Source organism: Lepisosteus platostomus, chromosome 12 (genome assembly GCF_059453375.1).
Source record: "Lepisosteus platostomus isolate fLepPlt1 chromosome 12, fLepPlt1.hap1, whole genome shotgun sequence".
Taxonomy (NCBI): Eukaryota; Metazoa; Chordata; class Actinopteri; order Semionotiformes; family Lepisosteidae; genus Lepisosteus; species Lepisosteus platostomus.
The window spans coordinates 45468215-45482499 of NC_142622.1; the positions used below are offsets into that span (position 1 = coordinate 45468215).

Consider the following 14285-nt stretch of genomic DNA (forward strand, 5'->3'; position numbering starts at 1 on the left):
AGCACTCACCACGAGGAGGTCTCATCTCTTCTCTCATCTCGGGCCCCTCCCAGTTATTGTTACACCAGGTAAGGAAGTATACAGTTCCTGCCTGGGTTGCAGCTGGGATTAATACCTTCTCTTCTCTTAACAGCCTGAGACTCCAATGATCCAAATAACAACCCAACCCTCTTGGTCATACACTCACCCTCCTGCTGGTAGGGTCTGTGATAAGAGTACATATGACTGACATGCTTTCAGTAACTAGCCTGACTGCAGCCCTGAACCCATAATTGCTCCTTCCTGGTTCTGATTGCTAGAGTATTTCTTCACAGGCATATTGTAGACCTTTTTGTAGTGTAATTTTCTATATGTTTGTTTTGCATTTGGTGTATTTTACCTAAAAAATAATATTTACCATATGCTGCATACTGTAGTGAACTGACTTGGTCCATTTACACTACAATGAACACTCCATCTTTAAAGCAAACATACATGATTTTTCTGCCATCTCCACCATTTAAAACATCTAATGCCAAGCTACATATCGATCAAATATGCAACATTCTCCTTTGGATATTGACATAAAGGTCCTACAACAGCATATCGGAATCCAGACACATCCCATATGGCAGTTAAGATCAAACTGGGATATCAAAATAGTTAAAGCTGTGTAGTTATAGAATGACAATTAGGGGAAAAATAATCATTTAAGGACAGAACAAAACCCACAACACTTTTTGATAGATGACTTTTTGATCATGGCTTACTAGACTAATAAAAGTACTTAAATGGAGGAAAACAGAGCCACATGCAAACGTCTTGTGGCAAAGCACAGCTGTTATAAAACTCAATAACAAAACAGTGTTCACAGCAGATGCAACTTAATTTGTACATGCCCTGAACTGGTTGTGTGTTCTTCTAAAAGTCTGTCAGCATTTTTGACCACTGCAAAAGCTCTGCCTAGAAATTACATGGACACTTGGACGGCATTATGGAAACCAAATAATATGATCGAATACTCCCTAATTTCTAGGCATGTGTTTTATCTGTAAGACAATCAGCATAGCACTTTCAGTTTTATTGGGATCATGCCCAAATTATTTTCAGACCAACCAACATATTGAACACATGGACAAATGAAGATTTAATGTTTAAAATCTGTCTTAATTTCCATGAAACTTTTACTATTAAAAGCCAAATAGTTCAATTGAATTTCATTTCTTGAGAAGTCCGCTTGTGGCACTCGCCACTTCAGTATATATTCACACTGAAGCAGGTATTCTGAATACTGTATTTAACTTTCGCACGATGAAACTAGGAATTAAACCAAGGGATAAGACCACAGTGTGAACTTTACACTTTCAAATTGGAGACCCAAGGGATGAGAAGAGATTATTTTTATCCTTCACAGTTTAGCTCAGAATAGTAAGTGCCTGTTTCAAGGGAGGACCTAATCAGCTTCACAGCTCACTGCGTGAGACACAAAGACTGGAGTCGGCAACCAAAGTAGGGGAAAAAAACTCACATTTAACCAAAAGCTTATGCTTCTTAGCACGAGAACTAAGAACAAATGCTAGATGAACAAACAAAATAACCAAGAGTGTAGTGTAACAGGCATTATGAGTTCCCTTTTCAACTAATTAATTCAAATATTAAGACATTTTTAAGACCAAACCTTCCAATATTTATGTTAATGCTAATGAGATGTTAATCTCTTTAGTACCTGCAGAGACTAGGATAAAAAATGCATTATCTCATTTTTTCTGACAGGGAAAATTTATTGGATTAACATATCAAATCACAGTTCTAGACACAGAAATATATACCATTGTGTGTCTCCTATTGTGATTAAATCCTATTTCTTGACAGAATACAAACTACTAATTTACTGTTATTTAGAATAAAATGCAAAACTACAGAGGCTACACATCCTACAAATTAATTTCCAGGAAAATAATTTCCACTGTGTTTAACCATACAACACCTTAATCATCTTTAGGTTCTGCTTAAACCATAGAACAGATATTCTTAGAGTAAGTAAGCAAATTATAAAAATATAGCAAATGGATTCACAAATCAATTAGAATAAATATATGGGAAAATAAAGCATAATACAAATTTACCATTTAAATTGAAGTACAATGCAAAGCAAGCATGGGTAAAATATATTAGATCAAGACAGACAGAAAGGAATATTACTAAAGAAGCTAAGATAATTATTTAAATAAGCAACAGTAATGACAACATACAGTAGGATTTTCAGAAGACTGAGAATATAGTCCAAATACTTCCAAATTACATCCAGAAATGCATGTTTGTTTTCTATTAACCAATCTTCAATCCAAGCAAACTATAAATGCTGAGTTTAAAGAGGCTACCTGGTCTGGACAAGTTAACCCAGTGGATTCTTTCAGAATGAACAATGAAACACAAGCCAGAGGATATGTGACTACGTGACAGTGTATGTATACCCACTACAGACCACACAAAGATTTGTGGGAGCATGGAACAAGCCATCCAGTCATGTAGTTGAAGCCCATACCCTGGCGTCCTTTAAGAAACAGCTGAAAGTGATCCTTGGACTAATCACCTCATCTTGTTTGTAACCATTCTAATGGTTGTCTTGGGATTTCAGTGCCATGCTATTCTATTATGAACCACAATGCTATTCACGTTCCCATCACAGGACAAAGCAGTGAAAAAGAAGTTGATCTACAACAAATATAATCCTTCCAGAATTAAAGCTTACATTTATATTAGATGATAAAGTTTGAGAATGCTTATCAAGCCAAAGTCTGTCATGTACTGTAAATATTGTCAAGGGTACTGGAAGCAGATAAGCACACATCAGTATTAACTTTTTTTAAATCTGTTGAAATTAAAGCTGAACATCTGAAAAAAACTAAAGAACTAAAATGGTTGAGAACAGCTCCAAATGTTCTGCAACGTTAAAGCTTGTAGCCTTTAGCACTAGCAACACAAAAAAGTGTTTTGCCTTTAAATAAATTAAGCGAGAGAACCTACAAGTGACAGTTAGATACATCACTAAAGTAAAAGCTTGCTTTGCTTACCCTCTCTGCCCAGGAAGAAACCCAAGTGTTTTTCCCATGAATGCCATATTCAGAAAACACCAACTGGATGTGGTGCCCGACATGGTATATGGGGGCTGTTGAGGCCATAACACAAGATCAACAATGATGAAACATTCAGTTTTAGTATTTTGAAGATCTCCAGCCTCACATGCAGCAAACATCGCTCAAAATCGTATGGGTTAACTGGATGCCAACAAAGGGAGCAGTCTACCTCCTATATTCCACACCTAAAATCTAGTGCAAAATTAAGTCACTGTGCTGACCGTAATTCACAGTCACGCTCTCCTCCCTGATCTTTGGTCAATGGTGAGCAGCTTCCACAACAATGAGAAGGAAAAAGTAAAACCTCGACAATTACAAAGTTTGAACATATACATACTATTCTTTTGCAAACATTGGTACAGTTACCTTAGAAAATTTACAATATTACCATTTTGAAAAATAAAAACATCGAGCTACATGAGAAATCTTTTCATGAAAAGATTCATTATTAAAAAAATCAGCTTTCTGAAGAGCATTCACAGCTAATAAAAATCAGACTTGGAGCCTGTGTGGTTTTTAAGGCCACTCTGTACATGGCTCCCCTGTTATTGATTTCATTATACTTTTGACAGAGTCAGCAGTAGTCAGGCCTGACTACCCATCATAACACATTATATCATTTAGGTAAACTGCAGACCTTTGCTTGGCCTGAAGCAAATATACTGTAGCTGTTTGGAGCTGGGAAGGGCTTCTGGAGTGGGCTGGAGGATGGGGGCATTTTGGAGATGCTAGATCTTTTACATGGTACAGCATTCTTCATCTACACAACTCCTGAGTGGAACACAACTGTGCCACTCACGCAAAAGACACCATTAATACACCATTTCACACATACTCAAACATCCTTTTAAAGTCACCATTTTTTTCTGCAAGTCTGCTACTTGACAGAACTAATTAAGTTGCTTTAATTAATTTATTTTGTGGTATAACGTTACCAACATGTCAGTCCATGTCTTTTACTGTTGACAAACAGTAAATTAGAAATCTCAGCATTATAGGCTAGTTTTTTTGTTTACAAAAACTTCACAGGTAACAATGAAGGGTGTCAAATACAAAATAACACATAAATCCAAGTCACATCGCAGACAGCAATTCAAGTTATTGTCAAGGCTAAAGCTGGGGAAGCTCAACTGTTGATCCTTCCTCGGTTTATGGCACCTTTTCTCCCGTGATGCTGCAAGGTGGTGAAGGGACTAATGGGAGAGAACTGCCAACTGCAGACATGACCGACTGCTGACACCGTCACCAGTGGAGACAGCTGGGGAACGGCAGACAGTCAACAGCTGCTCTGACCCCGTCACTGTCAGAAGGAGTCACTGTGGATCAAATTAACAGGAGACTACAAAGGAAAAAGGCAAAAAGCATGCAGTAGCTTCATTCACATCAAGGGTCTCACTATCCTTGACAGATAAAGCCATTTTACTTTGGGAGGAACAAAACTCAGACTATGTCCCACTTTGTTCTTTTCCACTTCCTTACAGTGCAGCTGCAGAGCACAGCACAATAAATACCCAAGAACACAGGCTGAACTCACATACAGAAACGGTACCATTTCAATCAAGCAAGCGTACCACACTGCAGCTACTTCTGAATTCGTGTTGGGGGGGGGGGATTTTTTCCTTAAAACAATCTCTTGATGAAAGACGCAAACATTTGTCGCTGGCATGCAAACCTTTGTGACATTTATCAATCAGTTTCTAATTCAGAATCCTGTTATCAAAACAGCTATTTTTTCAGCAATTCTTTATGGTCAATGGCAAGAACATACAGACATAAAAACAAGTCGCAATGTGCTTTAATGAAGATAAATTGACAATTGGTTGCTAGAAGCAACCAGGTCAGGGTTGTATTGTAGTTGTGGTTGAAAGTTAACAACCACACAGTTCAGCCATTACATTTGTCCCAGTACTACTTAATTTATGGCTAGAAGGGGAAAAATGTTTAGATAAAGTGAATGGAGAAACATTTTCACCATTTTGAGTAAAACACAGAAGTAATAATTCAGTTGAATTACTGACTGTGCAGCAGATACTGAGAGCTGATAAAACTGAGAAGCAGTAAGGCACATGTATCAGGACCAATTAGACATACCTCAGAAAGCTTCAATTTCCACACAGAAAATCCAGCTCAGAGTACGATAATATGGAAAATACCTTTAGTAATCATCAAGCATTTTTCTATTTAAATTTAATTTTTCTTAGCATTCATTTCTGGTCACTGAATATGCATTAAGTGTATCAGAAGATGTAATATAGCCAGCTAGCAGGACAAAAAAAGTTATCTTCAGTTAATGATCGAGCACAATGCATCAATGAAACAACTTTCCTTGAAGGAAGCCAGGGTATCCTCTTCAACATCATGGCATAGTAGCTTGTTCCAGATGACCTGCCTTTGTGTCATTTAGGCTTATACAAAAGAATGAAATGAGTTGTCTTGTCGTGGTATTTAGTCTTGTATAAATCATAAGCCGATTCTTCAAGATGAGTGTCCATGAGAACATGACTGATGTTAATTCAAGGTATTGCAAGTAGAGAACAACTGCTTGAGCTTTCTTGGAATGTAGCCAGTTTTTTAGTAAGAATAATCTCCACCTTTAGACATCAATTATGTAATCTCATTCTGAATGATGGATATAATCATTGATTTGGATTACAAAAATTAATCCGATATAACCTATACAGTTTAAGAAATTTTTCACTTCAGTAAAATTTGGCCCAAACCCAAGTGTTCTTTGGTTTAACTGTTTAACATCCTCCTCTGGGGCTATCCTAAGTTTACTGTACTTAATACTTTAGAATTGTCCCATCAATCAAAACAATACTGCCATCATCGAGAAAACACAAAGATGACATCAACGAGAATAAAGAGAATTAGTGAATCTATTTGTACTTTCAACAAAACCTAAAAAGCTAGGCAACACTTCCAAGCCAAAGGGGTGAATTCTTGGTTTTACCCTTAAACTTAATGTAGGTTATATCCTTGACTGGTGTCAGAGAACTGTTGTGTAGACTTCACTGCAATCACATTACAATCCTAGCTTCCAGGCTATGATATTTAAGTAAGCCTTTCCTTTAGACATTTCATTCCAATAAAAAACAATCTAAATCTCCATCTCAGCAGTCTAAACGTTTACAGAACTTACATTTGTATACAATACTAGTTAAGAGGAGTTAAAGTAGATTAGTCTGGTATCTCTTCCTTGTGGTACTGCAGTCTTAACATTGTGTTGCAGGATCCTTACCAATATCGACTGAGGCTGATTTGTATATGGAGACCAATATAAAAAGAGTGTAACATGATCCACAACAACTGCATCATTTCGTTAAAAGCAGCACTTCCTTAGCCTGAAGATTTGGTTGAAAATTTCATGTATAACCAATATTTATTAAACATTTTGAGGGATCTCGACTGTCGCCTACAATTGTACAATGAGCAGTGTCATTTAGATTCACATTATTAGAAACTGCTCCACTTAAGACTTTTTAACCTGTGGTAAAATCTTTCCTTTGTGTTTTCAAGGGTGGTTCCTTTTAGGTATTTTTATGTTACATAATCTTTAACAAAATGAGGTCAGCCTTTCCTGTGTGCATTGGTTTTAAAAACTGCTTCCCCTTGAAAAATCCCAAATCCTACTGGCACTTTGTTTGTATTTGTTTTACTAAGACAGGGCACCTTCCAGGTGAAACTGGAAAGTGAATATGCCTTATTTTCTTTTGAGGAGATAAAATTTTCATGCAGCACTGTGCATTACGAATAGGAAAAGTTACAATTCAACACCAAACTAAAGAAACAGATAAAAGACAGTGTTGGACTATACATCTGACAATATTCATAATATGATATGAATTTATATTTTTCCTAAATCACACAACTTGCCTATATAGATCTGCATAACTGTTTTGACAACTAGCAAAGAGATGACTGTAGACAATAGCCTCAGGAAACGGACCTGGACAACCAAATTGAAGCCTCACAGTCAGCCCTACAGAGTGAGGGCATGAAAATCCCTCATTCACTCTAATTACACTTACACTGACTAGGAAAGCACTCTCAATCCTTACGACCTAACTATAGCTCATATACATACAAAAAAAAGGTCTTGTATTATGATAATTTCCATTAAATTTAGTATTATATGACAAATAGGGCAGAATTAACACTATTAATAATAAAATGTTCCCTGATGAAAAATACTAGTGAAAAAATAAATTAAGGTGAGAATGGCTTTCAATCAAACTCAAAATACTCTTCTATATACGGACATGAATCAGGCAATTCAGAACCTCTGAAATGAGCTAAGGTACAGCTATCTGATCTACAACTTGTATCCCCAACTCCGGGTCTTCAGCTCATCCATTACACTATAAACTCGCTGGAGATCCGCACGAGCATAACTTTCTCTGCAGGACTCATGAATAACACTGGAAAGAAACCACTAAAGCAGGTCGATCGCACAGAGACCATTTTTCTGACTCAAGTTTGACAAAAAAAAATTAGGACACACCAATGTTTCCTTGCTAGAGGAAGTATCGGTGTCCCACTTTGTCCTAGAGGTTTACCAAAAGCGTCAACCTATAATTGTTTGGATGGAAACATCTGTGTTCCTTGGAACCCATCAGTTATTAATCCTTAAAATAGAATTCCTCTCAGGAGTAATCTTGTGCCAAATATGGTAATCTAGGACCTAAAACAAGTAGCATGGGGCTCAAAATAAGGCAGGTCTCAACCAGGTCCCAGTTTTTTTTTTTTAATACTAATATTTTTGATCAGGTCCCATAGCTCATAACACACCACACTTCTGTTGCAGTCAGGATTTTCTCAAGACACTACAATAAATATTAGTTCCTAGAGCAGCAAGTAACAAAACAACTACCGGTTAACAACGAATCTACCAAGGACCACTGCATTTGCATGGAACAAAAATATACCAAATACAACAACTGCTTTTTAAATCACCTTTTATGTGGATGCAACATTCAGTAATTGGTGCCTAGTACTATTTACAGATTTAGCAGCTGATTAAGATCTAAACATTTTGGCTATCATTGTGTTAATCATATTGATTGGTTGTGACTATGAATTATTTGCATTATTGGTGTTAGTTTAATATTTAAAGTACTAACACGAAATTACTGGAGAAAAATACCTAATTTTACCATAAAACAGGCACAATTCTGATAATTTGATCTCATCCATAATGTCCTGCTAATGAGCCTTTACCTCATTCTGGAAAGAGCACAGTTCTCTTTGCCAGACAGACCACAGATTTCAAGCAGAAAATTTAAGATACAAAATCAGGGGCTCACAAATGGGACTTTACTTCTGCTTAGGCCAAAGATGATCCCAGGTCCCCAACTTTAGTTGGAGTCACTACTCTACACTGCAAGATCCCTGGTCTCCATCTTACCATGTTGCTTGCCATAATGTATTGCATTTTCATTCTATAATGCACAACCAGCTGTGATTGTTGCCCTGCAGATTCCTATACATGGTTTCCCCAGACACGAGAGGCCATTTTGTATTGTCTATTTTAACATATTAAAAACCAGGAGTACTATAAATCCCCCTTAATGCAATTAAGAAGGGGACTTTAGCTGTAGCATGACAGGTAAGATTTTAACCTCCTAAAACAGACTGGGACGAGTATGTAAAATTGACTGCAGTGCTGCAGGCAATGATCTCATACACCATAGCTCCTGTCAGACTGAACCATTTGCCTGATAAATGGCATTCATTTCTTTTAACCCTACTTTACTACTGCCACAGACCGGCTGTAAAGAGACACATTTGCATTAATTAACTTCCTAATAAGAACAACAGAAAACAAGACCAAAACGTGTAGGATTGTCACAGAATCATCATAACTAAACAGGAGATGCTGATTATTTCCCATGTAATTCCATATACATTGAAAATGCAAAAATCGTCTGTTTGCAATTTCATAAAGCTCACTGACCAACTGGGCATTGGCCACTGGAGTGCAGAGTGTGAAGTCAGTTATCCCACAGAGGCAGGTAATAAAAGCTAATGAGAAGATGAGTACGAAGTGGCTGCACTAGAAGATTTTCCAGGCACATTCTGCCCCATAATCAAGTCCAATAGTTTAGTGACGTAGGAGCACCAGTGGGGATCAAGAATTTATAGGATGTTCCTCGTAACAGCCTTGCGTCCAACATGGAAAGGAAAAACAAAAACACACTACCTGACTGAGGGAGAAAAACAGATTCAGACCCATGTGCTTCTTACACAATTGAGGTGAAGAGAAAGCCATCTTTCCCTACACTTGAATGAAGGATCAGCAGATTGGTAATGAATCTTAGGTGACAATCGGCTGAAAAGTCCCTCTTATTTAAAGAGGAAACACACAGATTTGTAATTTTTTAAAGTGATTTCTTTCAAAATTAGTTCATTTCCAAACATACAAAATGTACATTTTCCTGTTTCTCAAATCCAGGTTACTTTGGATCCATCATTCAATTTCATCAAAACTTAACAAATTAAGAGCCTTCTGTACCATTTCTCTCACCTCTTCCTCTTTCTTTGGAGGGAAAATTACTTATATAATAATGGCAAAACGTCAGACAGCAGGTTCACTGAGCAGTTATTGAAGACTAGTAAATAATAATTCAGATAAGAAAATAACTTTTAAGGTTAACAGAAGTATACCAATTTTAAGAGCATTGTACATGTAAACATGTAAAGTCCTACAGTACCTGAAAACTGGATCAAATCTGTCCCTTTTTGTGCATACTGCCATCTGTGGCTGCTCATAACCAACACCACACTTCATACCACAGGTTGCAAATTAACTTCCACGTCACTCATCAAGCCACAGCACAAGATAGCCTGCTTCTTCTTCAACAGGTGAGTGAAGATACCCAGTCCTGCTCTGAGCCCCCAGCTTGTGACTTTAAGCCCTCGCTCAAAAGGAAAATATCCACTTAACATCTCCACACAGCTCCTAAAGGACAAGTGTTCGTTTTCTCCGGGCAGCGCTGTTTTCCTCTCCACCACACCATTTACTGCCATGGCTGTGCCGTATAGAAATGACTTCATCCTGCTACCATTCTGAGGAATAGTAAGCCAAGCAAACAGTTGTCCTGTGTGGATTCACAGCAGAATAGGCTTTGTCGATGATTGCTTTTAATCCTCTCTAATTCCTGGATGCCACAACGTTAACCAATAGATGCAGTTACAACTGTACAAATATCAGCAACACTCATCATGAAAAAACATCCTTGGCAGTTTCATGAAGCCATGATAGAACTAAAATGAAACCTCTTCATGTACGTGCTTACCACCAAATTACCACTATGAAACACAACATACAGGGTTACGACAAACATTTAAAGGAACTCAAGAAAAAAAATATAGAAATGAAGAGAAAAACATAGCTTGAGCTTCAAACACACGTTCTATGTAACTTACATAGCATGTGCCTTGGGAAAGGGGAGTAAAAAGCACCATAGAAAAGAGCAGTGTTTAACTGGATACTACCTTTGCCCCTGCTGCCACTTCCATCCATAAGCTGACCCTGTCTGTGGCGTAAAAATCCCATGTAAAGAAATCGAAAGAGTACAGGCGTTCCGGCCATAGTCGGATCTTTTGTACCACGACAAACTACCACAGCTGAAGGTCCTTCGTGAGCATTACTAATGACTTAACACACTGCGATCAGCAAATCCAGGTTGAAGGTCTCAGAAAAGCATTGTCTTTGTCCCTGTATCACGTACTGCCCAATGTAAACTAAATCCATGGAGAAAGCAATTCGGCTCAGTGACACAGCAAGCCAGGTTTCCGCTCTGGGAAAGGAGAGTCTGAGGGACCCGAGCCGGGCAGAGCCAGCCCTGACACAAAGAGAGCATTGGCGCTTCATGCCCACAGCTGTGAGCAAGCTGCAGCAGCTGTGCCACCCAAGCCTCTGCCAGTGGCATCTCTGCAGAAGTACAGGGCAGGTGATAAAATGCTAAATGGCTTGGCTATATTTATATCTTAAAGTGTACTGGGTTATTTTTTGATGCCCTTTCGATTCAACAATGTTTGAATCACTGCAATGCCTGGCATAGCCCAATGATAAAGCACGAGCATCTTGCATTGCGTCTGTAGTTCAAGCAGGATTCACAATACTAACATACAGTACCTGACACCCACAGGGGGAAAGGGAAGCCTGTTTGACTTACATACTGCCTAACAGCAGTAACACCAGAATAAAATGAGCTTTTTGAATTCGTGCAGCCACCTGTTTTCCCAATTAAATACATACATGAAACAACAAACAGCTCAATGATCCACACAGCAGCAGGCAAACAATTTACAGTATTGAGAACACATAGAAAATTAACATTCTGGTCTAAAGCAGAGGTACTGGGAATGAGAAGAAGAAACACGGGTTCAAATGTCCAGAGGAAATAAAACAAAATAAAACACCTAAGCTGATACAGTTAAATACCCACAGTATGAAACAAAATTTACTTCTTTATATCTTCCATTGGCTATGAAATAACCACAAAAATCACCTTTCTGGGTTTCTCAGAAAAATGATTCAGTTACTGCCGCCCCCATAATGTTTCTGTGAAGTTAGAAATGCACTGGAAAGCACCTCCATTTCTGATTACATCTGTAAAAAAAAGGCTTAAATTGTAAAACTTCAAACTGATACAGCACACACACAAGAGCTGAGCAGACACCGCACCTGAAATAACACTTTGCGCAGGTGTTAACATCAGTGTATGAGCGCTGGCATCAAGAGGTAACATGAATACGGGCGATTCTTTTATAAGAGGAAGGAGGAGTGTTTGGAAGTATTATATAAAAAAACATACCGAGTTAATATACAAGGAATACGAGGAAACGGCACATAGCGCAGTGGTATTCGATTATAATCAGGCCAAATTACACCTTGGATTTCCTGACAAAAAGGAGTCAGTATGACTATGTGTGTATTACTATATATGCAAGGGCCAAAATTGAGAAAGGGTGCTCACAAAGAAGGTAACTCCTGAGAAACAGGCACTGGAGGATCAGTGAGGAGGTCCACGTTAGGCAAATTACTTTTTTGAAACCAGATGTTAACTTCCGTAAAATCATTTGTTTGAGGTTTACATTCACCCCTGTTGAGCTTCAGTTCAGTGAAGTACAGAAGAGTAAATAAAAAGCCGAGAAGAGGGCCTCACAAGAGCTCAGAGCAACACGGCAACACGCCAGCTGCTGAAGAGGAATGAGCAGTTGTTGGGGCAGACAGATGGGAGTGGATGTGTGGACAGCACAGAAAACTCCCATCACATACGCAGGCTCGCAGCATGCTAAGGGCTCAAGAGGTTGATATAAACCATCTGTATATTTGCATGTGTCAAACGGATATGCGCTAGGTCAATGATTGTGAACTCATGAAGTGCAGCAATGAGCAGTGCATTCCCTAGGTGATATAAGTCTAACTCATAAATGAACATCAGGCACTTGATGTTAAAAATCAAGTGTTATTCTCTGAAGCATTTTATCAATAGAAGCAGAAAAATTCCCTAAATATATTTTACCTCTACCACACCTGCAACAATTTTTACTACAGTAATGTGAAGTGTAACTTGTTTTTCCTCACATCATCCAAAAAAAGTGAATTACATAATCCTACAGTATCCCGAAAAGAAATGACCATTTATCAATGGCGTCTGTCAGAGATCCAGCAGGTGTGATAATCTGAAGGGCTGTAATTACATTTTTCCTTCTGAACCTAGAATTTACAGAATGGCATTACCTCCTTATAACAAATGTTTTCTTAGATACAGTACATAATAGAATATATAAGGCACTGCACTAGAGATACCACTGTGTAACTGTTAGAACACCTTTGTACTTTGAAATTTCTGAATGTTAATACTTACATACAAAGCCAATACATGCCCACGCCTAGCATTTAATGTATGACTTTAGATAAGGTATAAAGCCATTTGTGAACTGGACAGACTCAGTTTGAATGATGCCTCTTATTCTGTAGTTCAGTTTACAGCTCCAGTACATGAATCTTAACTTCATCAGACCCATTTACAGCATCATTAATCTAATTTTAAATATAAATGCTTTAAGGTAATGTAAGCTAATATTAATGTTTTAAGAGGTAATGAAAAGGAAGAATTTGCAAGGCTTTCTTGAGAATTTGATCCAAGAGACAAGACACAGAAGATGTTTTTTAAGATCGTGTTTTTTCCCCTGCCCTTTGTAAATAAGCCTAAATTATGTGAAACAAAAAAGCATTAAGTGAAGGTCAACAGTTATATTTTACTGCCAAAAACACACATGCAGAAGAGAAACACAAAACAAGTGTTCCAGGCACCTGCAGGGCAAAGTCTGTTATTATCCAGCAAGTTCCTGTTTACAAGCACTGGAACAGTAACACTCTCCCAGAGGAGTGTGCTCTAGCAGTTCAGACAGCAGCTATACAGTTACTTTACGAAAACCTCATCTGGTGCCCCAGCTACTCCATCTTACATATTAAAAAAAAGAGAATACACAATATTCGTTAAGACACTCACCAGAACTTTCGCTCTGTCTACTCGACTTCCATAGCGATTGATTTCACTGGAATGGGAGGGGCCCTGTGTACAAAGCAGCACTCGTATTTATGAGCTCACACTGACCTGAGGCCGTTGGAAGAATATTGTTCACAGGACAACCCATCAAGCTAATAACACCTCCTTTCACCACGACTTTTTTTTTTATTTTAAGCAAAACTGCTGTTTGCTTTTAGAAGCTTTTTGCTTGTATAATTCCTATTTTAACAAATAGGAAGACAAGTTTGAAGTTTAACCTAACTATTGCTACTGTTCTCCACTGCCTTAAAAATCTCATTAAGGAATAACCCTACAATACAGCTGATTAACACCTGCAATGTTTTAGTAATATAAAAGTAATCAATTTAAACAGAGCTTTTCAGAATCTCATATGTGATAGAGAAACATTCACAATGTCATTCTTCTAACATTTACAATACAGTAATGTTCTTAAACATCAACAAAGGTTTTGGCATTCTGTACAGATTCACTTGTCTCCTGCAAAATCATCACAGTATCTGATGCATTGCATCAACTGTATAATATTAGTAATATACAGCAATTAACCGATTCCTCAGGAGACTGCCTGTTATGTTACGCTTGACTTTGCGTTCCTCCAACCACA

The 14285-nt window shown here is 37.9% G+C and overlaps 1 protein-coding gene across 4 annotated transcripts in view; it reads right to left on the reverse strand.

Annotated features, from left to right (window-relative positions):
* Positions 1–14285, reverse strand: part of LOC148651651 (triple functional domain protein) — a 145297-nt gene that overhangs the window by 81225 nt on the left and 49787 nt on the right. Inside the window, exon 1 of one of the 4 annotated variants that reach the window (XM_088602283.1) lies at positions 13643–13700. The exons of 2 other annotated variants lie outside the window; for them this stretch is intronic. Coding sequence is in view for 1 of the 2 variants with exons in the window: in XM_088602281.1 (XP_088458407.1) it covers positions 10614–10710 (97 nt within the window). In the remaining variant the exon portion in view is untranslated. Of the gene's footprint in view, positions 1–10613; positions 10975–13642; positions 13701–14285 lie in introns of those variants that run through there. One more of the 4 variants, XM_088602281.1, reaches the window with a different exon arrangement.